At 36.5% G+C, this 25959-nt stretch overlaps 1 protein-coding gene across 2 annotated transcripts in view; it reads left to right on the plus strand.

The window, feature by feature from the left end:
* The window catches only part of LOC111154932 (ATPase secretory pathway Ca2+ transporting 1), a 157307-nt gene that overhangs the window by 121620 nt on the left and 9728 nt on the right, over window positions 1-25959 (plus strand). Inside the window, exons 13-20 of one of the 2 annotated variants that reach the window (XM_022514888.1) lie at window positions 372-469; window positions 3398-3493; window positions 3576-3665; window positions 5501-5617; window positions 11200-11356; window positions 13866-14036; window positions 15518-15615; window positions 24821-24871. In XM_022514888.1, the coding sequence (XP_022370596.1) occupies window positions 372-469; window positions 3398-3493; window positions 3576-3665; window positions 5501-5617; window positions 11200-11356; window positions 13866-14036; window positions 15518-15615; window positions 24821-24871 (878 nt within the window). The remainder of the gene's footprint in view (window positions 1-371; window positions 470-3397; window positions 3494-3575; window positions 3666-5500; window positions 5618-11199; window positions 11357-13865; window positions 14037-15517; window positions 15616-24820; window positions 24872-25959) is intronic. The other variant, XM_022514889.1, reaches the window with a different exon arrangement.

The raw sequence follows: 25959 nt of genomic DNA on the forward strand, positions 1-25959 counted from the left end.
TTTTTTAGTCTATAATATTGAGAAGGCAAAATACCTTAAAATACTGACTGAAAAAATTATATGGGTTTATAGGTAGGTACCCTTAAAACTATATAAAGTTACAATATAAAGCTAATACTGAGAAGCTCTGTAGAAATTCAGTTGCAAGTTAATAAGAAAACATCAACATTTATCACTTTAAATTTTAATTTCAGAACGTACTTTATGGTGGTGAAAAGCATAATGAGAGAAAACAAGAAAATTATCAGTGAACTTGATTTGTACAAAATTGAGAGAAGCAGGAAAGGCTTCCAGAGTCTTTGATTTGTTTTCAGTGTATACTTGTTTATTTCTCACTGACTCTTGGTGACGTATAATGATTTATTCTGTAGGCTGTTGTAATGTGATTTGTTCGGATAAAACTGGAACACTGACAAAGAATGAAATGACTGTTACTCACATATTTACTTCGGATGGTCTGCATGCTGAGGTACTGTATAATTTTGTTTTTTAACAACAGTATTTCTTTGTTAAGAAACTTGGTGTTTAGACATTTCTAACAATTCTGCTGTCATGTCTTCATAAGGGCTGTAAATTCATCATCAGCAGAGCCTTTTCCTTATGCTACCAGTCTTGATCCCACTGCACTTGTAAACTCCATTTTTATAGTCCAGAAACTTTGAATCATCCTTGGCACCTGTCTTTCAGTCTCCCCTAGCTGTTTGTTACCAAATTCTTCTTGCTCTATATGCATCTTGGGAGATCTTTTATTTTATTATTATTTTTTATCTATTTATTTTAAGGATTTTACTTATTTATTTGAGAGAGAGAGTGAAAGAGAGCATGAGAGGGGAGAAGGTCAGAGGTAGAAGCAGACTCCCCATGGAGCTGGGAGCCTGATGCGGGACCCGATCCCGGGTGTCTGGAATCATGACCTGAGCCAAAGGCAGTTGCCCAACCAACTGAGCCACCTAGGCGTCTCTTGGGAGATCTTTTAGAACCAAATGTTAGAAAGTCACTCCCTTAATTCAGATGTTTTAGTGGCTTTCCATTGTGACCAGGGTCCTGAAGTATGGCCTTTCAAAGCCCCTATGTATTTTGTTCCTTATTTCCTTCTTTATCCTTTCATGTTTCACTTTGCTTTCCGGGCACCAGATGCATGGCTTTATGGTTCTTTTGGTGTGACAAAGTCCTCCTACTTCAGGCCCTTTGGCGCTTTTCTCATTGCATAGGACAGTCCGTTATGTCTTCATCCTTTGCAGCTCAGTCGCAGTCTCCCTCCCTCTGTTCCTCTTTCCCCTCCTTCGTTCCAATTCACGTAATTGGCATATAGTATATTATTAGTTTTAGAGGTAGAGTTCAGTGATTTTCATCAGTTTTACATAACTAACCCAGTACTCATTACATCCCATGCTCTTCTTAATATCTTATCACCCACTTTCCCCATCCCCCCACCCCACTCCCCTCCAGCATCTCTCAGTTTGTTTCCTATGATTAAGAGTCTCTTATGGTTTGTCTTCCTCTCTGATTTTGTCTTGTTTTATTTTACTCTCCCTTCCCCTATGCTCCTTTGTTTTGTTTCTTAAATTCCACATATGAGTGAAATCATATGATAATTATCTTACTCTGATTGACTTATTTTAATTAGTGTAATATCCTGTAGTTTCATGTGTCATTGCAAATGGTAAGATTGCATTTTTTGATGACTACATAATATTCCGTTGTGTGAGAGAGAGAGAGAGTGTGTGTGTGTGTGTGTGTGTGTGTGTGTGTGTGTGTAACCCACATCTTCTTTACCTATTCATCTGTCAATGGATATTCAGGTTCTTTTCATAGTTTGGCTATTGTGAACATTGCTGCTATATAAACATTCAACCCCACTTCTTTAAAAAGCTTTGCTGACCACCTAGAACTGGCCCTGTGTTATTTGTTTTCCTAGCACTCAATGCCTCTTAGTTTTCAGCCCAGGTAAAATTTTCTGTTCTTCCTTATACTATAAGTTGTAATAGAGCATAACTCAGTTGCCCAACACAGGGCCTGCCTCATAGTAATAAATGCTTGTTGAAAGAATAAATGAATAGATGAATTACTTTATTTTAAAAATAATATATTTGGCAGTTTATTAAGTGCATGTCATCTGTGTGTATTGGCTAATTTTCAAGCTAAGTTAATTTTCAAGGACAAGTTCCAGTTTCACCCCAGTCTTGAAAGGATTTCTGGCAGGTGTGTTTGTTCATACTACTTAAGATGGGTACAGTATTTTAAATTGTATTTGCATCCAACTTACTGCATCATTAGATAAATCATGGAAGTTGTACTTAGGTTTATTCAGTTCCATTTTACATAGGCTTTAAAATTAGACTATTGATATTTGGGGTGTTAGATTTAGGTAAGGATACCTAATACTGTGTTGTTGAATGTGCCTTTTCTGGATGATTCAGGGTCATTGGGGTTATATGTGCTTGTATGGTTCAGGTATGGAAGGTAGGATATAAATTTCTGTTGTTTTAAGCCCATACTTTCATATGTCAAGCATTAACTGTGAATTTCTCTCTAAACTGTCTTATTTTTACTGTGAAATTTAACTTTTATTGATTTAGTTCTAGCCATACAGAAAAAGTATCTGGCTTTTCTCTACCTCTGATTTTTAAAACTGGCATGTAATATACTATGTTAATGTAGTTTGCAGGAGCTAAAATAAATGCAGTGTCTCTGGGCCTGTATATTTGCCAAAAGAATTCTGCCTTTTTTGAGTCTCAGATTAATCACGAATGTTAGATGTGGAAATGGATTTGAATTCTTGGAAAATTTACTATGTTTATAAATGTAATGTTACATAAATTTAAGCTTGTTTATGTATAGAGATTTTAATGGTTTATCCTTTGTTATGGTATATTTTAAGTAGAAACAATATAAAATTATATTAGCAATATATTTCTATTTAAAATACACCATACATTTTACTAATAATTTATTCATATAATTAACTCGAGGTTTGTTATTATGGTGAAAATTAGAATCTATATTCTTTTTTTTTTTAAAGATTTTATTTATTTTGTTAGAGAGAGGGAGAGTGAGTGTGCATGAAGTGGGGAGAAGAGCAGAAGGAGAGGGAGAGAATCTTAAGCAGGCTCTGTGCTGAACTTGGAACCCAGCATGGGGCTCAATCTCATGACCCCTGAGATCGTGACGTGAGCTCACACCAAGAGTTGGACACTTAACCAACTCAACCCCCCAGGTTCCCCAGAATTTATGTTCTTTTAACTATTAAATGTTCTTTTAGACATGTGCTTTTCTAAGTATATATGCTAATAGTATCATAATGTATAAAATGAAATGAACACAATCATTATAGTTTTTGGGTTTTATAAGTCACTGTCTATGAGTTGGATTACTGACCCCACTTTATGTTCCTTAGGTTACTGGTGTTGGCTACAATCCATTTGGGGAAGTGATTGTTGATGGTGATGTTGTTCATGGATTCTATAACCCAGCTGTTAGCAGAATTGTTGAGGTAAATATTCTCTAAGAAGGTGACTTTTCATAATGACTTAGGATGCAGGGATGGATTCATAGTTTCTGTGTATTTCTCTTAGGCGGGCTGTGTATGCAATGATGCTGTAATTAGAAACAACACTCTAATGGGGAAGCCAACGGAAGGAGCCTTAATTGCTCTGGCAATGAAGGTATGTGCCTGATTTCTCTTCTTTGACATAAGAGACATCACCTTCAAATGAGAATGTGAGGCTAATCGATTTCAGTATTCATGGTTTTTAGGTGTGGATTGAAGCCTCAGTAGTATTTCACTGTTTTATGCCTTTTGCGAACCAGTTTTATTCTTCCCGGATATACAGAGCTAATACAGCCTTTTCAGTAGACCTTTATCCCATACATTCAGGAACCAAATTAATGGCCAGTAACTGGATTTCTTCTTATGAAGGAATGTTCTCATAATATTTTCCATAATATTTAGAGTTTTGTGTGGCAAGCTTTCTAAATGTGTATAATTGCTGAAGTACTGATTTCCAAACGAGTAAAAGGCAACATTCTTTAAGTATTTTCAGGTAAAGATGTTAAGGCCCTCATGAGAAATCGGCTTTTCTTTCTCTAGTCTTCCTATTTCCTTTACTATCAATTTCTTAAAATGAGTGTAGAATTAGAATTTGTGTTGGGGCATCTATCCCAGTTGATGTCTTCTTCTAAGTCTTACATTTGATTAAATGAGAAACCTTAAGTCCCCTTTGTCACTCCCATAACAAAAATTAGAACTCCTACTTTTAAGAGCAGTCCTAGAAAATTTTGAGACTTGTGTGAAACAGAATACCTCTAAATGAGGTTGTTTGAATTGAGATTCAATATAGAAATGTAGGTTATTATATATATTTTAATAATATAAAACTGATAGTTTTAGAATATATGTTTTGTTAACAAAAAGCTGTGTTTCTTTATTATAGTTAAAATAGCATTGTATAGCTTTTTGAAAGATATTTAAAAGTTCAATCCATTAACCATATTTACTGTGTTATACTTATACTCTTACCTTTTTTTAAGAGATAAAGAGTATGAAACCACCTTCTTATGACTGGGGACCTCACATTTTAGGTAGGGAGTTGACACTGACATCCTTGGAACAAATACAAGTTAGACCAGTATAGCAGATAGTTAAGTCTTAAAGGTTGAGCTGAACAGGGCAAATTCAGACTTGAGACCTAGGCTTTGAGGGATAAGCAGGATTTAGATAGGAGATAAGCTAGGAAAAGAGCAAGGATAAAAGCATGGAGGAAAAAATAAGCATAGAATGCATGTTGGCTTTATGTATTGGTTAACTTGAATGAAAAAAAAAAAAGGAGTTTGAGTAGCCCAGATGATTGTGAAATAGACTGCATGGTGGGACCTTTGAAAGCCAGGAAGAAGAGTCTGAACATGTTTCAGTAGATAGCAAAGAGGCAACAAAAAGCAATAATTTAGGTTTTTCAGTAGTTTAAAAAATACTTTTGAATATTTGGAGGATAATGTAGAGGGTATTTGTAAGAACAGCTACAGGACACTGGTAGTGGTCAGAATAACAAGTGGTAGGATGTAAGGGAGTAGGGTGGTAAGCAACAGGATAGATACATTTGAATCTCTAAAAAGTAAGAAATTGAAATTGAAGCATCTGTTGATCATAAACATACATGCTCAGTCTTGGTTGGGTACCTTTATTTATTTGTATCCTGCTTCCTTCCAGAATTTGAGCCAGTAGAGATTTTAATTTAGTTGGTGTGAAGAGTTGGTCTACATATGGTCCAGGTAGCATGCCTTAGACTATATCTACACACCTAGGCTTTCATCTTGATCATGTATGTTGCCCTTCAGAGATATGTGGTATATATAGATAGAGTACTGCTATTCTGTCACCATTATTTGAAAAATACCCAGGTATCTCTAGCCAGCTTAGCTGTAAGTTGTGACCCTTGTTCTTTGTTAAAGGAAAAAATAGTCACATGTTGGTGAGAATTAACTTTCTTTTTGTGCCATGTAGATGGGTCTTGACGGACTTCAACAGGACTATATCAGAAAAGCTGAATATCCTTTTAGCTCTGAGCAAAAGTGGATGGCTGTTAAGTGTGTACACCGAACTCAACAGGTACCCTTCCATGTAAAGAGGACTTACTAAATCTTATTTAATGTAGATGACTGTGTTGTATTCATTATTCACCTTGAGATTTAAACAATCATTGAGCGTAACAGAGGTCTATTGTTTTAAAGTGTATATAATTCATAGTAATTCATTCTTGTTGTTCTCATGTTCTCTTTGAATTCATGTGTAGGAACATCAGATTTTGCTGTGTGAGCAAACATCTTAAAATGAGCTGGAGCCTGGTCTCAGTGTCCTAGAACTTGTGACACCAGAGTCTATCAACATTTTAGCTGCTGATGACTATGTATTATAGGTTTCTGCCCTCTGGTGTCAATCTGTGTTCTTTTACTGAAGGAATGTCTTGTCTTCAGAACAAATAGAACCACATTATTTTGTGGAAAAGTGGTTACCAAATGTGTATAATTCATGTTAGTTGATCCAGGTTACAAACTGGCAAAATGGCATGCACTGACATTTCAAGCCGCTACTTTGTTCCTGGGTGTTTTGGAAATGTTTACAAAGTTAGTGTAATATGAGTTCTTAATACACTGAGTAGTGTAGTAAGTGTATCTGCAGTGTATAATTATGTCACTCATAGTTGCTATTACCAGCTTGATGCTTAAACTTATTTTGCCTTTAAAATATACATATTTGTATTTTTATATTTTCTTTATTAGGAATTAATAATTGGTTATGTGTTTTTACCTGTGAGCAAATAGTTTGAAACCATTACATCTCTGTAGAAGGAATGGGTGAGAGGATTTTCCCCTCACCCCCATAATAAATAGGAAACGTAATTGATTTTTTTAAAAGTTTTTATTTCTTGGCAGAGAGAGAGAGAGAGAGCACGCACAGGGAGGGGGAACAGGAGGCAGAGGGAGAGGGAGAAGCAGGCTCCCCACCAAGCAGAGAGCCCGATGTGGGGCTTGATCCCAGGACCCTGAGATCACGACCCATGCAAAGGCAGACACGCAACCAACTGAGCCACTCCAGAAACATAATTATTTTTAAAGAAAGGCCAGTTTGGCCAACATTGAACTTGTGAATGGTTGTCTGCCAGGAAGTCTGTTCATGAGGGGGAAAAAGATTTCTGTCTAATCTTTAAAAACTTTTAAGAACTCCTGGGAAGGAGACAAGTGAAAATAAAACTGTAAAAATAACATAACTTAAACCTTATAACGTAAGGGGTGCCTGGGTGGCACAGTTGGTGCAGCTTGCGACTCTTGATCTCACAGTTGTTAAGTTCAAGCCCGTATTGGTAATGGAGCCTACTTAAACCTTGTAACATAAAGTTTTCAAAAATTGTTTTGGAGTTATATAATTTTCAGCTGATGTCTCTCGACATGAGTTATACAGCAAGAATATCTGTATGAGTTTATTTGGAAGGTCTCTTTCTTTACATTTTATAGGTATGATCACATAGTACTTCAAGATAATGTGGCTATGTAAAGTTGAATAATTTGACTTTAGCAGTTTTGAATGTAACTTCATCAGAGTTGTACTTTGGAAGTTGTATTTTGATGTGTTACAGTTTGGTCTTCTTAGTTGTGGGAGTGGGAGATAGGCAGCAAACAGGATATAAGTTTGGAAAGATTTGTGTGATGATTGTTCTCATTTGCTGATCTGAAGCATTTCTCTTACAAAACAAAACCAGACAATGTAACCAACAAAAATCCAAACCCATTGAAGTGACTCAGGATGTAGAAGAGGTCAGCCTGGCACAGATGTGGCATATTTACCAATTTAAAAATAATCCCAGTGGCTCAAATAGTTAGTCCTAAAAAGTCTTGTATTTGAGCATGTCAGTATACATTTATTTACACTTTCTCTCTGGAACCTGCCAAAATGACAACCAGTGTATAAAGGATATAAAAAAGGGAATGTACAGAAGACTCAGAGTGAAGATGGGGACTAAGGCAGAGAGCCAAAAATAGGAGATCAGTTTCAAATTATGGGTGAGGATCCAGTAGAACTTACCCAAGTGCCTTTTCTGTTTCTTTAGGCCAGATCATTATTAGCCCCCCCCCCCTTTCTTAATCCCCTGTAGAATATCAGAAATCGCATCTTGGAGACAAGAGTGGAGAGCAGAATTAAGGCTTACAACTGAAAACAGTGTTAAGGGCAAGTCATTGTCCTGAAGGATAAGCCTCTAGCCCTAATTCCACTTTCTTAGAATGCCTGCAGGGAGGTCTCCATGCCCTCACTCTATAAGTAAGAAGATTGAAGAGTTGTAGAGAAGCTGACTGGTCCCAGGGAGATCCCAATGGTACAGAGTTGTTTTGTTTTGTTTTGTTTTGTTTTAAGTAGGCTCCATACCCAGTGTGGAGCCCAATGTGGGGCCCCAACTCATGATACTGAGATCAAGACCTGAACTGAGATTAAGAGTGGGATGCTAAACTAACCAAGCCACCCAGGTGCCCCTAGTACAGAATATTCTTTTTTTTTTTTTTTTCTTTTTCATTCATTTATTTGAGAGAGTGAGAGAGAGAGAGAACACGCGAGCAGGACCTGGGGGTGAAGGGCAGAAGGAGAAGCAGACTCCTTGCCGAGTAGGGACCCCAGTGTGTGACTCAATCCCAGAACCCTGGGATCATGACCTGAGCAGAAGGAGATGCTCAACCAACTGATCCACCCAGGTGCCCAGTACCAAGTGTTCTTAACTAAGTTCTTCATTCAGTGGTAGAGTTTACTGACTCCTGGTCATTATTTCATCACCCTACAGTTAGGGCCATCATTTGATAAACCCTGTCAATGCCCACAGAGCTTCTAGATCTTGAATTTCTTCTGTCTTAATGTAAATGGACCATCAGGGATTGGTAGATACTTGGGAAAAATCTTCAGCATGAAAGGCACAGACCAAACTAACAGAGAAAGGGGTCTCAGCAAAACAATGATAATGGGGCGCCTGGGTGGCTCAGTGGGTTAAGCCGCTGCCTTCAGCTCAGGTCATGATCCCAGGGTCCTGGGATCGAGTCCCGCATCGGGCTCTCTGCTCAGCAGGGAGCCTGCTTCCCTTCCTCTCTCTCTGCCTGCCTCTCTGCCTACTTGTGATCTCTGTCTGTCAAATAAATAAATAAAATCTTTAAAAAACAACAACAACAAAAAAAAAACAATGATAATGTTAGATGCTGAAGAAAATTTCCAAAGACCATAGAAAATGACAACAAAATACTTTAAATAGAATGTTTTAAAAATAAAGTCAAGGAATCTTTCAGAAAGTGGAACGAAAGGTCAAAGAGGTGCTTAATAAAAAAGATAAGGTACAAAAATCAGAAAACAAATAGGAGAGCAAACACCCACCTAATAGTGGTAACAGGAAGAGAGTACAGAAAATGGGAAGTCTTTTTTTTTTTTTTAAGATTTATTTATTTGAGAGAGAGATTGAGTGTGCACGCATACACATGAGCATACTGAGGGAGAGGGAGAGGAGAAGCAGACTACTAACTGAGTGGGGAGCCTGATGTGGGGCTTGATCTCAGGATCTTGTGATCACAACCTGAGCTAAAACCAAAAACTAAGAGTTGGCTGCTTAACTGACTGAGCCACCCAGGTGCCCCCCCAATGGGAGGATTTTGTCAAATAACACCAGAAAATTTTCCAGAAGAAGGACCTCAGCTTCTAGAATAAAATTGCCTACCAGCTGCTCAGCACAATGAATTATGTTAAAGAAGGGTGGGGATAAACACAACAGTACCCATAATCAAGAAATTTGAGGATGCTTAAGGAGAATTCTAAAAGCTTCCACAGGTTTAGGGGCCAGAAAGGAGGCAAGATCATATACAAAGGTTTAAGATTTAAATTAGCTTCTTTAGACTTTTCAATTTTATTTTAAAGATTTTATTTATTTGACAGACAGAGATCACAAGTAGGCAGAGAGGCAGGCAGAGAGAGAGGGAGAAGCAGGCTCCCTGCTGAGCAGAGAGCCCAATTCAGGGCTCGATCCCAGGACCCTGGGATCATGACCTGAGCTGAAGGCAGAGGCTTCAACCCACTGAGCCACCCAGACACCCCTAGACTTTCCAGTTGTAACATTGGACTCTGGAGGCTGTAAGATAATAGAGGAATGTCTTCAAATTGAGAGGAAATTTATTCTCAGTTGAACTTAAAAATGTGATGATAGAATAAAAGTGTTTTAAGATATTCCAAGTCTCAAAATATATATCCCACACACTTTTTCTTAGATACTTGCAGATATTTTATTCCAAGATAAGACAATAGATAAGGAAAAGGAAGACTTAAAACCCAAAGAATTCTAACCTGGAGAATGGTGCAAAGAATCCCCAGGATAGAGGTGAAGAGAAGTTCCTGGATACTGGTTGTGGAGCAGGCCTACAAATTGACCATCTTGAACTAGAAAGGAAAGGAGGATGTCTCAGTAATAATGTGGAAGGAATAGCTTACCTGCTCATTTAATCATGTGAAAAATACCATTGAAAAGGGCTGTATTTCGCATGGAAGAGTTTGGGGATAATTAGTAATAGGTACAAATAAAACTAAGCAAATAAAAAAGGAAGTTATAAACTTTTAAAAAGATAAACAGGAAAAGAAATATATTTGATTTATATAGGCTGTGGAAACAACATCATACCTTCCTCTTGCCTCCCTACTTTCTAGTATCTGCTTGCTAGTTACCTGGGGACCCAGGCAGATGGAAGCTGCATCTCTGTGTGCCCACACTACCCTAGTAGGGCCAGAGGAATAGCACATTATTTCCATTTGGAAGTGACACAATACTGCTCATATTTATCGACAAAAAAAATGTCACGCCTGACTTTAAAATGGGAGAGAGGGGCAGGGAAATACATTCCTGTCATGTACCTGCAAGAAGTGGGATGTTTGTGAACTGTTCTAGTGACTATTATTTCGTTCAGCAATGAGGAGTCATAAAGTAAAAAAAGTACTGACAACTTTGCTTTAACTATATTTTGATGATGGGGAGTGGAAGAATAGGTAGTAGGAGTGTCCAAACTATCAGCCTGTCACAATGGACAATGTGTATTAAAAGTAGCTGTTTAAATGTATTTAAGAACATGGAGATAAATGCCAAGAAACATCTAAAAGAGCTCTGTGGAGTAGGACTAGAGGTAAGAAAGTTTGGACAGGCGACTGTAGTTTTTCATTGTAAACTCTTGTATAATGCTTTGCCAGGATAAAAAGTAAAAGGTTCTGATAATACTCATAATTATAAGGTGGTTGTGAGAATTAAATGGGATCACATACATTTGTACATATACTAGCAACTAATAGAAAGCCTGAACCACTGCTTGTGGGCTGGTGATAGATCTCTTTCCTTTTCCAGTTAGGTTGTAAGGCTCTCCCCAAACCCCAAAGTGACTAATCCAGGGCATCGTATAACATTGCCTTCAGTGTATGGAGGTGAGGGTGGAAAGTAGATGCTGTTTTCTCTAGTGGGTAAAGAAAGCTTCCGCAAATGAGCTTTTAATCTTCAAAGTTCAGGTGCCACTCAGAGCCTTACTTAGTTAGGCTTGAGTAACTCGCTGGGGATTATGAGAAATGCATGCCATGTATTGTTGGCCTCTAGTGGCAGATATGTATAAGTTGAAATTAACTTGAATTTATTTGCTGTTTTTTCCTTTTAGGATGGACCAGAGATTTGTTTTATGAAGGGTGCTTATGAACAAGTGATTAAGTATTGTACTACATACTACAGCAAAGGGCAAACTGTGACACTTACCCAGCAGCAGAGAGATCTCTACCAACAAGAGAAGGCACGAATGGGCTCTGCAGGACTCCGAGGTAAGGCCATTTCAGCATAGTCCTTAGGATGGAAAGGTAATGCTTTCTTTTTTCTTTCTCTATTTCTTCTTTTTTTTTAAAAATTGAAGTAGAGTTGACATACAATGTTATATTAGTTTCAGGTATACAACGTATTGATTTGACAAGTCTATACATTGTGCTATACTCACCATTAATAGCGTGGTCACCATCTGTCACCATATAGCATTCTTAACCATATTATTGAGTATATTCCCTATGCTGTACTTTTCATCCTCATGACTTTTTTATTTTATAAATGAAAATTTGTACCTCTTTATCCCATTCACCTTTTTCACCTATCCCTGCACCCTCCTCAGTGATGCCTTCCTTTATTTTTAGATGATTTTGTGCTTTACTTCGGAGCTCTTCCACTCGATCCTAACATTTCTGAAGTGTTATATTTTAGTTTTAGTTGGCTATTTGGCCCCCAAAACACAAGAAGTTGGGAATGTAGCAAAATGTGAAATTTCTGGTTCTTACACACCTGTGTTAGTCTCTGAGTAGGTGATAGAAATTTTATTTTAGACAAGTTTTTCTTATGAGAAGGGAGATGGAGGAAGGTAAAGTGGTATTACTTCTTTCTTATTTCATCATTTTGACTGTCTTGTCTATTAATAGATCTAAAATATTTTCCTAAATATTAATATTTTAAGGCTCTACTTTGCCCTTTAAACTGAGGTGATTCCTTACTTGTTTCTCTTCTGCTCACCTCCTTCCCTTGCCATTCTCCAGAGTGGAAAGAAGTGTCCAGATTCTGCTTTATGTCTGTATTGCTGACTGAACAGTGATGGGGAGAGAGGGTCTGCTATGCATATACACATTAGGTGGTTTCTTCTGGGGACAGCATGTGTAAGATTGAAGAAACGGGTTGGGGCCTGCTTGTGGGGAATATATATATACTTGTGTAGTCTCTTTAAAGGAAATTGAAAGAGTTGGCCTCCTTAAACTTATCATTTTTACAAAGTAGAAGTCAAACACAATCCTGGCAGGTGGAAGCAACTTAATATAAAAAATATTCCTCTTATTCCCTTAAGCAGGGGTCTCTGGTTATAAAACATTTGGATAGATGTACAGAATTTTTGCTGTTATAATGAGCTAGGTTTAGAAAGGTATTCTTGTAGCTTTAAAGGCAGAGTTTTGTTCTTAGCAGCTCACAGCAAGAGGGTCCAAAGTTGGCTTGGGTTTAGAGACACTAAAGAAGTTTCAGAGGTTTCACACTTTTTAAACTCTTTTCATATAGAATACAGGATAATAAAATACAATATATAATAATACAGAGTACTCTAGGCTAATACCACCCCTCCACTGAGAGCTCTAGGAGCTGATTCCCTTTCTTAGGGTTTACTGACACATGAATTGATACTCACTGTTCCCTTGTAGTTGTTTTCTACCTCTGTTGCAACACCAGGGACTATCAAGTGTCTCATTTTCTCCAGGGTGAAAGCTTTTGGGGCTTACATCTACATAAATAGATGTATGACTCTGATGTTGGGGAAATAAAAGTCATTTGCCTCTAACCTTAGTTTTCCAAATATATTTAATCTATCAAATCTTCTGCTTGAATAAGAATTGATACTGCTTGTGATCTGGTTATGAGTTTTCAGTTTCTCCATGAGATAGATACATTTAGTTAGTGTGCTTTTTTGTGTTTTCTCCCGTAAATTGTTCAGTCTAATAATATTCCAAATGGAGACACATCCCTTTGACTCATAAGATAGTTACCAAAAGGTGCAGAATTCTGAGAAGAAGCTAAATGATATTGGAAATGAACAGTATTTTGTGTTACAGCTCAAGTGCCCAAGGATGATGGGAAACTCCCAATAATGATATGGCGGTGTTAGATATTCTTAGGGAACCAAAGTTACAAGTAAGGAATACTTACTAATGTTATGAAAAGAGTGAAAGAATCTGAACTACTGTTAGTAGTGTTGTGCAGTCACTTTACAGATTAATTTACCCCCCGGGGTTTGTCATTTACAAAATTGTTATATGTTGTGTATAATTAATTAATATAGACTTTTCTTCAAGCTATTGAATTGTTCTGAAGACCTGTAAAATGGAAAGATGAAGATACATTTAGTAGCAACCCCCTTCAGAGGTGTCTGTTTAGAACTGACTTTCAAAGCTCAACAAACCCATAGTTTCTCCAAATACCTAATTATATTTTCTAAAGAACTAATACTTGATGTTCAGAGGAGCTGTGTGTAGTCACTTTGTAAAAACATTCTTTATTCACTCCTTACTTGCCTTCTCTGCTTAACAATTCTTTAGTCTTACTCTTTTTAATTTTTAATAGCTTTAAGCCACCCCATATCTAGAACCATTGAACTAGTGTCTTAACATGTAATAATTTTTATATTTAATGATTACATAATAGCTACAGTGACGTTATAGTCTTAAGTGATTTCTTTGTCTCTAGCTTTTGTCAAGTAGATTGTAATGCTTTTGTGACTCACATTTTCTTTTTTGGATTTTATCATTTCCTCAGTTCTTGCTTTAGCTTCTGGTCCTGAACTGGGACAGCTGACATTTCTTGGCCTGGTGGGAATCATTGATCCTCCTAGAACTGGTGTGAAAGAAGCTGTTACAACACTCATTGCCTCAGGAGTATCCATAAAAATGATTACTGGAGACTCACAGGAGACTGCCATTGCAATCGGTATAAGTAGACTGCTTCCCTCTCTTTTTTAAATCATTTTTCTTTAACCGCAGTGCATAGTTTTGTGAGCCATTATATATAAAGTGTGTATGCATAATATTGACATACAATTTAAATGGATAGTTTTATTCATACTCTAAAAATGTGGGCAAAAAATTTAGGTTAAGAAGTAGTAGTATTAATTGAAAATACATAACTAAACTGTTAGGAAATCACATTAGGTTTTACTCACAAAAGAATAGTTGATTATTGTTAACCTCATAATCCACTGTGCTGTTGGATAAAAGCACTAGATTATGCCCATGGAAGAAAACATGAAATTTAGTTTTCCCTTTAAACTTGAGGATAATTTTCAAAGCAGACTTTGACTTCTACCTGATTTGGAAGAAAATAGCTTGTGTCTATATTCTGTTGTTAAATCATGTATGTGCTTATATTGTTTGAATGCCATTAAAGATTACCTTAAGAAATAGGAGAGGGGAGCGTGGATAGCTCAGTTGGTTAAGCATCTGCCTTTGGCTCAGGTCATGATCCCAGAGTCCCAGGATCAAGCCCCGCAACATACTCCCTGCTAGCGGGGTGCCTGCTTCTCCTTCTTCCACTCCCTGTGCTCACGTTCTCTCTCTCAAATAAGTAAAATCTTAAAAAAAAAAAAAAAAAAAAAAAGAAAAGAAATATGAGGAGAGACTCTTGGATAGCTTAGTTGGTTAGGCATCTGACTCTTGATTTCGGGGCAGGTCATGATCTCGGGGTCATGAGATGGAGCCCCACATCAGGCTCTGTGCTGGGCATGGAACCTACTTGGGATTCTCATTCTCCCTTTCCCTCTGCACCTCTCCCCGGCCCCCTGAGATAGATAGATAAGGGGAAAAAGTGTACCGAAAGTTAATCTGGAGTTTGTAAACTGTGATTCATACTGATAAATTTAAACAGGTTGCTAATGTCCATTAATTCTGATTTTATTAATATGTGGAGAGACTGGGATAGGAGTTTCACAGTTTATGTTATCTAAGAATATATCACCAGAAACATAGTGGTATAGGTAGAGGGAAGAATAAAGCTAGAAAAACTTTCCAACATCTGTTTTCTTTTACATATAACTACATGATTACCACAGATCCAGTACTGTTTTGTCTGGCTTTAGAGTCTTTACCTAAAATGCATTTTGATCTTTATTAAAATTGAGCTACTAAGCAAAACCTGATTGGCCCTGTTTCAGTGCTTAGGTATGATGGATTAAATTGTGAAAACTCTTTATTCTTAAATTTAAACAAGAATAAAACAAACAGAAAACCCCAGACTTTTTACTAATTCAGATAGGTTTGTCTTGCTAGTAATTTGTCTTGTGATCCCTTGGTATAAAGGCATTTTGTACTTAAAAAAAGAATGGATAACAAATCATACTAAGTGAGCATTATGTTGACTAGCTTAGCAAGCAAAACTAATTTGTTCAATATGTTTTCTCTCCCATTTCCCTTTAGCTAGTCGTCTGGGATTGTATTCCAAAACTTCCCAGTCAGTCTCAGGAGAAGAAATAGATGCAATGGATGTCCAGCAGCTTTCACAAATAGTACCAAAGGTAAGCCTAAACTTAAAGCCTTTTAGATGGAAAGGCCTTATTCTGAGTGTTACCATTTGTACTATTACCTTCATGAAACTGAGAACAATGGAGACAGGACCACCTAATTTTTGATACAGATCATGAAATGAAATCTTAACATTGAAGTCAGTCTTATCACTGAGAATATTTATGATGCATGAGAGTATTTATGATCATTATGAATACCAGAGCAGATTGTTAACTTCAGCAGGAATCAACTTTCCTCTGAGGAAGGTTCTATGGAGGTTAAGTGGTTGAATTGTATTTATAAAGTAAAGAGTGGAGAGAGACCATTACTTTGTAATTTTTACCCAGTGGTTTTAAACATGACATGAGTATTTAATGCTTTTAAAAAAAAATGGAGATATCATTTACATACAGAAAAATTTACCCTTTTTAATGTACAGTTTTAAGTTTTGACAAATGCATGTCGTCTTGTAACCAACCACAATCAAGATATAGAACAGTTCCGTCCTATCCCCACATTCTCTTTTGTGCCTTTTTAAAATAGTCAGATCCTCTCTCTACTTTTAGCACTTGGCAACCACTGATTTGTTTTCTGTCCCTGTAGTTTTGCCTTTTCCAGAATGCTCTAAAAATAGAATCATATAGTATGAGGCTTTAGATCTGTTTCTTCCATTTAGCATAATTCTTTGAGATTTATCCATGTTGGATGTGTGTATTAATGATATGTTCTTTTAATTGCTAAGTAGTAATCCAGTGTTTGAGTGAATGTTACGTGTTCACTGGTTTAAAGACGTTTGTATTATTTCCAGTTTTTGTTGATTAGGAATAAAGCTATAGTAAACCATGTTTAGATTTTTGTAAGAAAATAAATTTTCATTTCTCTTGGGTAAATACCTAAGACTGATTGCTGGGTCACGTGGTTAATATATGCTTAACCTTGTAAGAAACTGCCAAGTTGTTTCTCAAGGTGGCTTTATTGTTTTGCATTCCCATCAGCAATATTTGAAAGTTTTAATTGCTCTGCAGCCTCACCAGCACATGGGATTGTCAGTTCTCTCACACTGTATTCTAATAGATAGATAGTGTTATTTAATGATCTTCAGTATCTTCATTTGCCATTTATATATCTTCTTCTTCTTCTTCTTCTTTTTTTTTAAAGATTTATTTATTTGACAGACAGAGATCACAAGTAGGCAGAGAGGCAGGCAGAGAGAGAGGAAGGGAAGCAGTCTCCCTGCCAAGCAGAGAGCCTGATGTGGGGCTCCATCCCAGGACCCTGGGATCATGACCTGAGCCAAAGGCAGAGGCTTTAACCCACTGAGCCACCCAGGCACCCCCATATATCTTCTTTAATGAAGTGTCTGCCCTGCCTATTTTTAAAAAATTGTGTCTGTTTTTTTATTGAATTTTGAGAGTTCTTTATATATTGTAGATACAAGTCCTTTATCAGATATTCAATTTGAAGATAGTTTTTCCTAGTCTGTGGGTTATTTTTTTATTCTGTTAACATTTGTTCAGAGAGCTGGACTTTCAGATTTTGATGAATTCTATTTTATCATTTTTTTTCTTTTATGGATCCTGATTTTGACGTCTTCTCTAAGAATACTCTGCCTAACCCAGTGTCACAAAGATTTTTTTTTTTACCTATATTTTCTTCCAAAAGTCTTTATATTTTTAGATTTTACACTAAGGTTTGTGATCCATTTTGAATTTTTGTGTATGTATGTGAGAAATGGGTTGAAGTTCAGTTCTTTTGCATATGGATATTCAATTGTTTCAGCACCATTTGTTGAGAAGACTTTCTTTGTTTTAGTTTAAATAAGCTAAAAAAAAAAGACTGCTTTTTTTTTTTGGGAAATGCCTTTTTACCTTTGATTGTAGTGCTTTTCTAACAGATTATTTATAGGTAAAAAACCTTTTCTTCCATAACCTAGTAACTTCTTTAGGGCCTTCAGGTGTAAGATTATTTTCTTAGGATGTTTTGGTGGGCAGCACTCCACAGAACCTGATTTGTGGGTACATAGATCCTGTAGGAAGGGCCCCATAAAGGATAGGCAGTATCATTGTATCTAAGTTCTTGACAGTTCGAATTTCTTGTCCTTGTTACTTCACCTATTTATGCACATATATTTGTATATCGTTTAAAGTAAGTGTTTATCATCTCACCTTTACTTTATTAGGCATATTCTACCCATTGTTGACAGTAGTAAAATGTGCTACCTTCTTCACTTATTTTACATTCAGAACTTCAAGTTATATGTTTAGGACACTGAATTTTCTTAGATTATTTCCACATCTTAACTTAAAGCTTTTTATAATACAATTTTCTGATTAGAAAATTTATTCATTAGTAGTATATGTTCATTATAGAAAAACTGAAAACCTAGAAAAGTAAAAGCTAGATTGGAAATTGCCTGTAATACAGAGAGGTTGTATGCCCACAGAGCATCCAAAATAATAAATTAACCGATTTTTTTTTTAAATGTGTTTAACAAAACCTGGTTGGAACTTTATGAAATTATAAAGAGGAATATTCATTTAACATAACTTCAGCATTCCTAAAATCACTAGTTATTATTATAAAACTTGTTTTTAATTGGTGCACAATATTTTGCTTGGGTATACTGTGTATGGATAAACACATGGCAAATACATGGTTATATAATTTTCTTGTTGAAATTTTAGCTTCCATTTATTTTTTGTTATTGTAAACAATCCTTCAAGGATAATAACAGTAAGCAAACATTTACTATGTGCCAGGCAATGCATATATTACATACATTATCTATTTACTTAGAATAGCCATCTTATAAAAGATGGGCAGCCCCATTTTTAGAGATGAGAGCATTGAGGGCCAGGGAATTTGGGATACTTATTTGAAGTCTCAGAGCTGATGAGTGGTGACAGGGGCATTGGAACTGGAGCCCAGGTCTGTGTGACTCTTGAGTTCATCCGTTGCTTACTGATTCATTGAACATTGTTGTACACGATTCTGTGCCCATCTCTGATTATTTCTGTAGAATAAATTCCTACAGGTAAAATGATTGGATCAATTACCAACACACTTACAAAACTCTTAAGATATATTGGTAAATTGTCCTCTGAGAAGGTTTTAGTTTATGTTGCCACAAACTGTGCTTCATACAGTAGCATTAAGTCCCTAGGCCTCCAGCCTCACTTGTGGTTAGACTTACTAGTAGACATGTACTGTTACATTTGTTTATGTTTTCTGTTTCTCAAGCTGTAGTTACTCATGAATGCTGTTTTCAGAGCATCTGGGAACAGTGTGGGCATTTGCTTTATTTTACATTTAGTGAGGAAGCTATTTCCATATTTGAATGGGACTGTGTGTGTATGTGTCCTTTCCTGATAGTTTCTTCCTGACATTTATTTCTGAAATAAATTCTGTATTAAGTTCCCCAGGGGTATTGGGGCAGAGTATACATTAGTAAGTATATGTGAAATCTGCAGTTAATTAAACATTTTCCCTTTAGACCTTTGTTCAACCTTTTCTTCCAAACCTATTCCCAGAGATGGTAACAAGTAGTGAAACTGACAGATTTGAAGTTTCATTTTATTTTCTTTCTTGGTTCATTCTCTGGGCTCGCTGATAAAAATGCTAATGAACTCTGGAAACCATCTTAAAGGTACTTAGAGAGGGAAGTAGCAAATTGCAAATTACAAATTATACTGTCAGCCTGGACAAATTATATCTTTTCCAGATAAGAGTTTTTGTGCATTAATTATGGCAGATGCCCTGGTGCTATTCTAAACTAAAATAGTTTAAATAATATAAAACTAAAATAGACTAAAATAATATAAAACTAAAGAGAGACTAAAATAAATATAAAATATTTATATTTTATAATATAGAGACTAAAATAATATAAAACCTAAGCCTTGTGAAGAAGCTTGTTGAATTACTTAAAGTCATCCTACTCTAAAGAGGAATTCCATAAATACCAAGGCTTCCTTCCAGGTGTTTCTTTTGAATACCTAAATCTTTTCTCCAAATGTTATTAATGAATTGCTCTAGTTCTTTGGACTTAGCTGGACCCCCATTTTCCCCCCAACTTTATTTTCTTTCCCACTTCATCTTGTGTTTATGGAAAACTCTCTTATAGCTAACACGTATACTTGGTCTTATGTTTTTATTTCATATCAATTTGAATAGCTTTTATTAGTGTTAAAACAAAAATTTCTTCTAAATTGCCAGCTTACTGAGATTTTCCCACATCTACTAATCACCTTAACTCTTTTCTTTATTAAAATGTCTTTTAGCTTTCTCTTTCTGTAATTCAGTCATATTTCAGATCTAACATTGCTCTGTCCTGTTGACTTAGAGCTATTAAAGAATAATATGGAAACTGAATTTTGCTTAATTATTTATCAAGTCCATCTGGGTATTCTCATTGTTTTTGATGAATTCTTCCAGTGTGTCCTATGTTTCCCAGTGATAAAAGTGGACATTCTGTTTTCTTCTTTGTGTTTGTTTAATAGTAGTACCTCCAATTGTATTTCTTTTCTTTTTTTTTTTTTTAAGATTTTATTTATTTATTTGACAGAGAGAGAGAGATCACAAGTAGGCAGAGAGGCAGGCAGAGAGAGGAGGAAGCAGGCTTCCCTGCTGAGCAGAGAGCCTGATGTGGGGCTCGATCCCAGGACCCCGAGATCATGACCTGAGCCGAAGGCAGAGGCTTTAACCTACTGAGCCACCCAGGTGCCCTTTTTTTTTTTTTTAAAACATATAATGTATTATTAGCCCCAGGGGTACAGGTCTATGAATCGCCAGGTTTACACACTTCACAGCACTCACCATAGCACATTCCAGTTGTATTTCTACCAAACCTATTAACCAAATCTCTGTAATTTAATCCCAATCTGTGTGCTGTTTAATTTTTGGTAGGTTGTAAATATTTTTTTTTCAGTCACCTGTTTGTTTTTTTTTTTTTTTCCCCCCCCTCCTTCAGTGCATTAGGTATCTTTTTATCTTTCCTGGAAGATTGAGGAAACTCTAGCAGGTTATTTTAATGCCAGGAATGTTTTTCATTAATTTCTCCTTTAATATTTTCCTGTGTTCTTCTTTTTATAACTTCCTTCTTTTTATAACTTCCCATTGTCTATCAGAACTCTGAGTGCTAACCACAAATATAACACTGAAAAGAAGGCATGAGAAGAGAAAAATACATAGATTTTCCTCTCTCTTTTTGATGATTTTCATCTTTCTTTCCCATATTATTCCCTAAACACTCTCCTTTTCTGACAAAGTTCTACTTCTTTTTTCACTGTCCTTTTACCATCCTTTTTTCATTCTATCCTTTCCCCTCTTGCTCCCAAATTACAGAGATTTTATTGTGTGCTTTTACCTTTAATCAATATATTCTTTTTTTCCAGGTAGAGAAACAGATGATAAAGGTGAAAAGATTATGAACAGAGGAAATTCATGTACCCCCAAGTTTAATCCGATCTCTGTGATAGAGTGATGTAGCTCAATCTTCAGTCCTTGCTGTTTTGTTTTGTTTTGTTTAGATCTCATTTCTTTAGGCCATAATTTTGTGTCACTACATTTAGTGTTTTTAGTCACTAAAAAGTTGGACCTGCTCTTCTGGTGCTTTAAGAACAAATTTTGCTTTGTACCACATGCAAAACATCACGTGAGTCTTCAGTTTTGCATTGAGATCTCCTTAGTCTCAAAACAACTGCTCTAGTTTTTGAGCTGCCACTGAAGCTTTGAAACACTAAAATCTTATATCCAATGGTAGGTGTACTGGATGCATGCCGACTAATGTTACTGCCCAAGAGAAATACTCTTTCAGTCAAACAATTGACATCTTCACTGCCATTGTCAGTGATAACCTGCAGTGGCTATAATGGAATGATTTGCAGTGTTTCAAATGATTTGCAGTGGAACAAAGGCAGAATTTTACTGTTCAACCTGAGTATTGGTAATTAGCCTTTTATTTAAATACTCTGTAAAATCCGCAGTCTTTGCCAAACACTCCTATACTTCAGCACTATGTGCTACATGATCAATTTCTGCAGTAATGTAAAATTTTTTACTTAGAAGACAAATAGTATATTTTCAATCCATTTGTAGCTTAGTCCTTGTTAAAGACAGATGAAAGAGTCTCAGTGAATTTTTGAAATTTTTTGAAAGGAAGTATATTCTCCAAATATGAATTATGCAATTCATAGTACCTGGAGGACCTAGGCATATGTAATAATATGATATTACAGTTAAATTGAGTCTTTTGCCTAAGAAAACAATCCTCATTTGTTTTATACCTTTTTTAAACTTGGGAAGGAACCTGAGAACAGTCTACATGATGGTACTAAGAGTCATTCAATGATTTATTAATTTATTTTATATATATTTAGGGAGGACTGAGGTATAGGATAAAAATCTCTGCCTTCAGTGGAGCTTACAAGTCTAAGATAAGTAAATACGTACATTAGGTCAGATAAGTGCTAATGAGCATTGGCAAAAGCAGGGAAGAGACAGATGAATGACTGAAGAGGTAGATTCAGATTTTTAGATAACATGGCTAGGAAGGGCCTCCCTGGCAGCCCATGTAATATCTGAGGAAAGAGCACTCCAGACTGAAGGAACATGAGGTTAAAGACCTTGAGGCAAGTGTGCATGGCACGTTTCAGGAACAATGAGGAAGCTGGTATAGGTGTAGTTCAGGCGACTAGTGAGGAAGGGGCATGTACTTCATTGCAGGCCTTGGTGGGTAGTGATGGACTTTGGCATTCATTCTGAGGGAGGTAGGAAGTCATTGTAGCATTTTGAGCAGAGGACGGATGTGATTTGACTTCTGTTTTAAAAGTTGCATTACGGTCACTATGTTGAGAAGAGACTGCAGGAGGCAAGGGCAGAAATAAGAAATCAGTTCAGGTGTTGGCCTAGAGTGTTGGCAGTGGGCTTAGAGGAAGGAGGTTGAATTCTGGATTTATTTGAGGATGGAACCAATAAGATTTGCCATTAAACTGCTTGTGGCATCTGAGAGAAATGGAGGAATCAAGGATTGACTCCCAAAATTTAGAGCCTGAGTGACTATGAGGGTATACTTAACCATTAGCAGAGGATATGAAAGGAGTATGTAATTTGGAAAATAACAGGGGTTCAGTTTGTGATATTTTTAAGTCTTAGATGAGACATCCAAGATGAAATGTGGAATAGATGGGTGGATTCATTTCATTGGTCTGGATTTTAGAAGAGTGTTGGGGTGGGAGACAAAAATGTATAATAATAAATAAAATCTAAATCTCTAGGGCTGGATGAGATCACCTAGGGAGAAGTAGGGGATTCTTAGACCTCTTATAGAGGGGACTTTGAGAACTAAGTTGTGGAATATTCCAACATTCAGACTTCAGGGAGGTTTGGAGGAACCTGCACAAGAAGAGCAGCCAGAAAAGTAGGAGGAAGACCAGAAGAGTATAGGGTGTCATGGAAGTCAAGTGAAGAAAATGTTTCAGGAGGAAGGAATTGCCAGCTTTGTTAGGGTGCTGCTGAGAGGTTAAGTCAGAAGAGAAATGACCATTGGTGTTAGCAATGTGGGAGGTCTTTGGTAATCTTGAATAGCGGTTTTAGGGCAGTGGTGGGGACAAGGGTCCAATTGGGATTGATTCGGGAAAGAATGAGAAGAGAGAAATGGGAGACTGCAAGTACAGAGTTTTGCTGTAAACAGAATGGGGTAAATATGGTGGCAGCCGAAATGAGAAGGGAAGTTTTTAGTTTTGTTTTTATTTAAATGGAAGAAATCACAGCATGTTGTATACTGATGGTAAAGATGCATTGGTGAGGAAAAGATTTTGATATAAGAGGCGGGAGAATTTTTGGAGCAATGATCTTAAATGGGTCTGAAGGTAGAATATTTGACCTGCACTAGGAGCATATTCAGCTCATCTGTAGTAAAAGGAGAGAAGGCAAGGATTGTGTCTGGATATGGATTTTGGATGGTAGGAATTATGAAAGTTCTCTTCTGCTTCTGTTTTCTTTGAAGTGGGAAGCAAGATTGTCAGCTGAGACTGAGGTTGGAAATGGGGATAAATTGAAAGTATGAGTAGAGAAAACTTCGTATGAACTAATTTTCTAGGATAGTAGGGAAGAAAATGACACATTACGTAGATATTAAAATCACCAGGAGTTGGAAGTGTTGTTGGAAAGAGTGACAGTGAGGAGGAAATTAAATAAGTCACAGGGATGAAAAGTATAGCATAAAGAAAATAGTTACTAGTATAATGTCTGGTGACAGATGGTAACTACACATATCATGGTGAACATTGCATAATGTATAGAATTTTTGAGTCACTCTTTTGTACCCATGAAACTAATACAACATTGCATTTGTTTAAAAAAAACTGAAAAAAATTTTGTGAAATGTCGGGGAATGACCTATAGCAGTGAATGAATGCCTGTAGTTAGTGGGAAGTCTAGTCTTATGTGACATTCAAAACTGGGGTTTTTGTGAATAAAGAAAGGAGAATGAAAGACACCTACCCCTGTCTAGGGTCTCCTAATGGTACTGTGAGAGGACTGTTGGGATGGCCTTGGGTTATGAAAAATGAGGTTAGAGCAGTATGGAAAAGTAGAGGACACAGGGGATGTTGTTGATGTCTTCCTTTGGGGCACAGTGAAGGGGTATTAGACCAGGAGATGAGATCAGAAATAGAGATATTTCTGAGATAATGCAGAGATAAGATCATATAAACTGTTGGAGATACAGTGGAAGAGAATCTAAAGAATTAGCATGAATACAAGAAAAGGAGCACTTAACGCTCTTTAAAAACAGCAACAATAAAAATGTTCTACAGACTTTGAGAAGCAGCTGTTTTATATCTTTTCTGAAGACAGAACAAAGGGAAAAGGCCATTTTTGTTGTTTGCCAGGGTAATGAAGAAATAGATGCAAGAGTTTTTCCTTTGTCTCTGAAACATTTTAAGAATGAGCCTGTTTTCTCTTCAGAGCTTAAACATAATGGGATAAAGTGGGTAACTTGTTTAGGTTGTATATTTCCTGTGGTACCGTTGGTAAAGTTTGAAATGACCATGTCAAATGAGTATTTTAACAGACATGGTATATTGCTTAAGCTTGATCTCTACAAAGTAAATACAGTTTAAATTGATAATTTAAAAATATTATTGTTACAAGTACATAGGTTATTCTGATATTTCTTATTTTTGAAGATTTTTAGTGTCTCCTGTATTTTAACAGGTTGCGGTATTTTACAGAGCTAGTCCAAGGCACAAGATGAAAATTATTAAGGTGGGTCTTTAAGATTCACATTGTTTTATCTCTATCTCCAGAATGCTACTTCTTGTCTTTCGTTATGCTTACATTACTAGGAATATTGATGTAACATTACAGTCAGAAGTATTGTGAAGCAAAAGAGATTTTTTTTAGAGCTTTAAATGGAAGCATTAATAATTTAGTTAACAAAGGAAGATGTAGAAGAAAACGTTAATGAAATATCTGCAACACAACCTTTAAACAATTGAACAGTGTAGATGTATATTCTGACAGGAGTTCATAGCCAAATCATCCTAGTGTAAATAGCAGTAATTGCCTAGAAACTGAATAAATACAGCAAGAAAAGGAAATGTTATGAGAGTGGGAACAGTATTTCAAAGGTTATGGTTATTTATATTAATCAGCTAAATATATACAAAGCAACTGATGTAGTATCCATTAGTTAAAGGGCGTAAGTTCTTAATCAGAATAGCCCTCCATTGTATTAGTTCGAATTTCTCCGCCTTCACAACTATTGACATTTTTTTTTTTTAAAGATTTTATTTATTTATTTGTCAGAGAGAGAGAGAGAGGGAGAGAGAGCAAGCACAGGCAGACAGAATGGCAGGCAGAGGCAGAGGGAGAAGCAGGCTCCCTGATGAGCAAGGAGCCCAATGTGGGACTCGATCCCAGGACGCTGGGATTATGACCTGAGCCGAAGGCAGCTGCTTAACCAACTGAGCCACCCAGGCGTCCCAACTATTGACATTTTGGACTGGATTCTTTGTTGTGAGGGGCTGTCCTGTGCGTTGTAGAATGTTTAGCAGCATCCCTGACTCCTACCCTCTATATGCCAGTGGCATTCCCAAAGTCATAATAAAGCATATCTCCAGACATTGCCTGATGTGTCTCCTACAAAGCAAAATTGCCCCTGAGAGCCATGGTTTAATTAACTCTAGATCAGACTTTAGACATCGCTCTCACACATAATAGTAATAGTCTATATTAATAGGAACTTTTTCTAAGCTTTATCTTAAGACCTCCATATGTTGAAGTTTGTTGAAAACTCAGTGGTCCATATTCTTTCCTTTATGATATGAAAAAAAAAAAAAAGGAGTTTATCC

Source organism: Enhydra lutris, unplaced genomic scaffold, assembly GCF_002288905.1.
Source record: "Enhydra lutris kenyoni isolate GAN:26980312 unplaced genomic scaffold, ASM228890v2 scaffoldscaffold39, whole genome shotgun sequence".
NCBI lineage: Eukaryota > Metazoa > Chordata > Mammalia > Carnivora > Mustelidae > Enhydra > Enhydra lutris.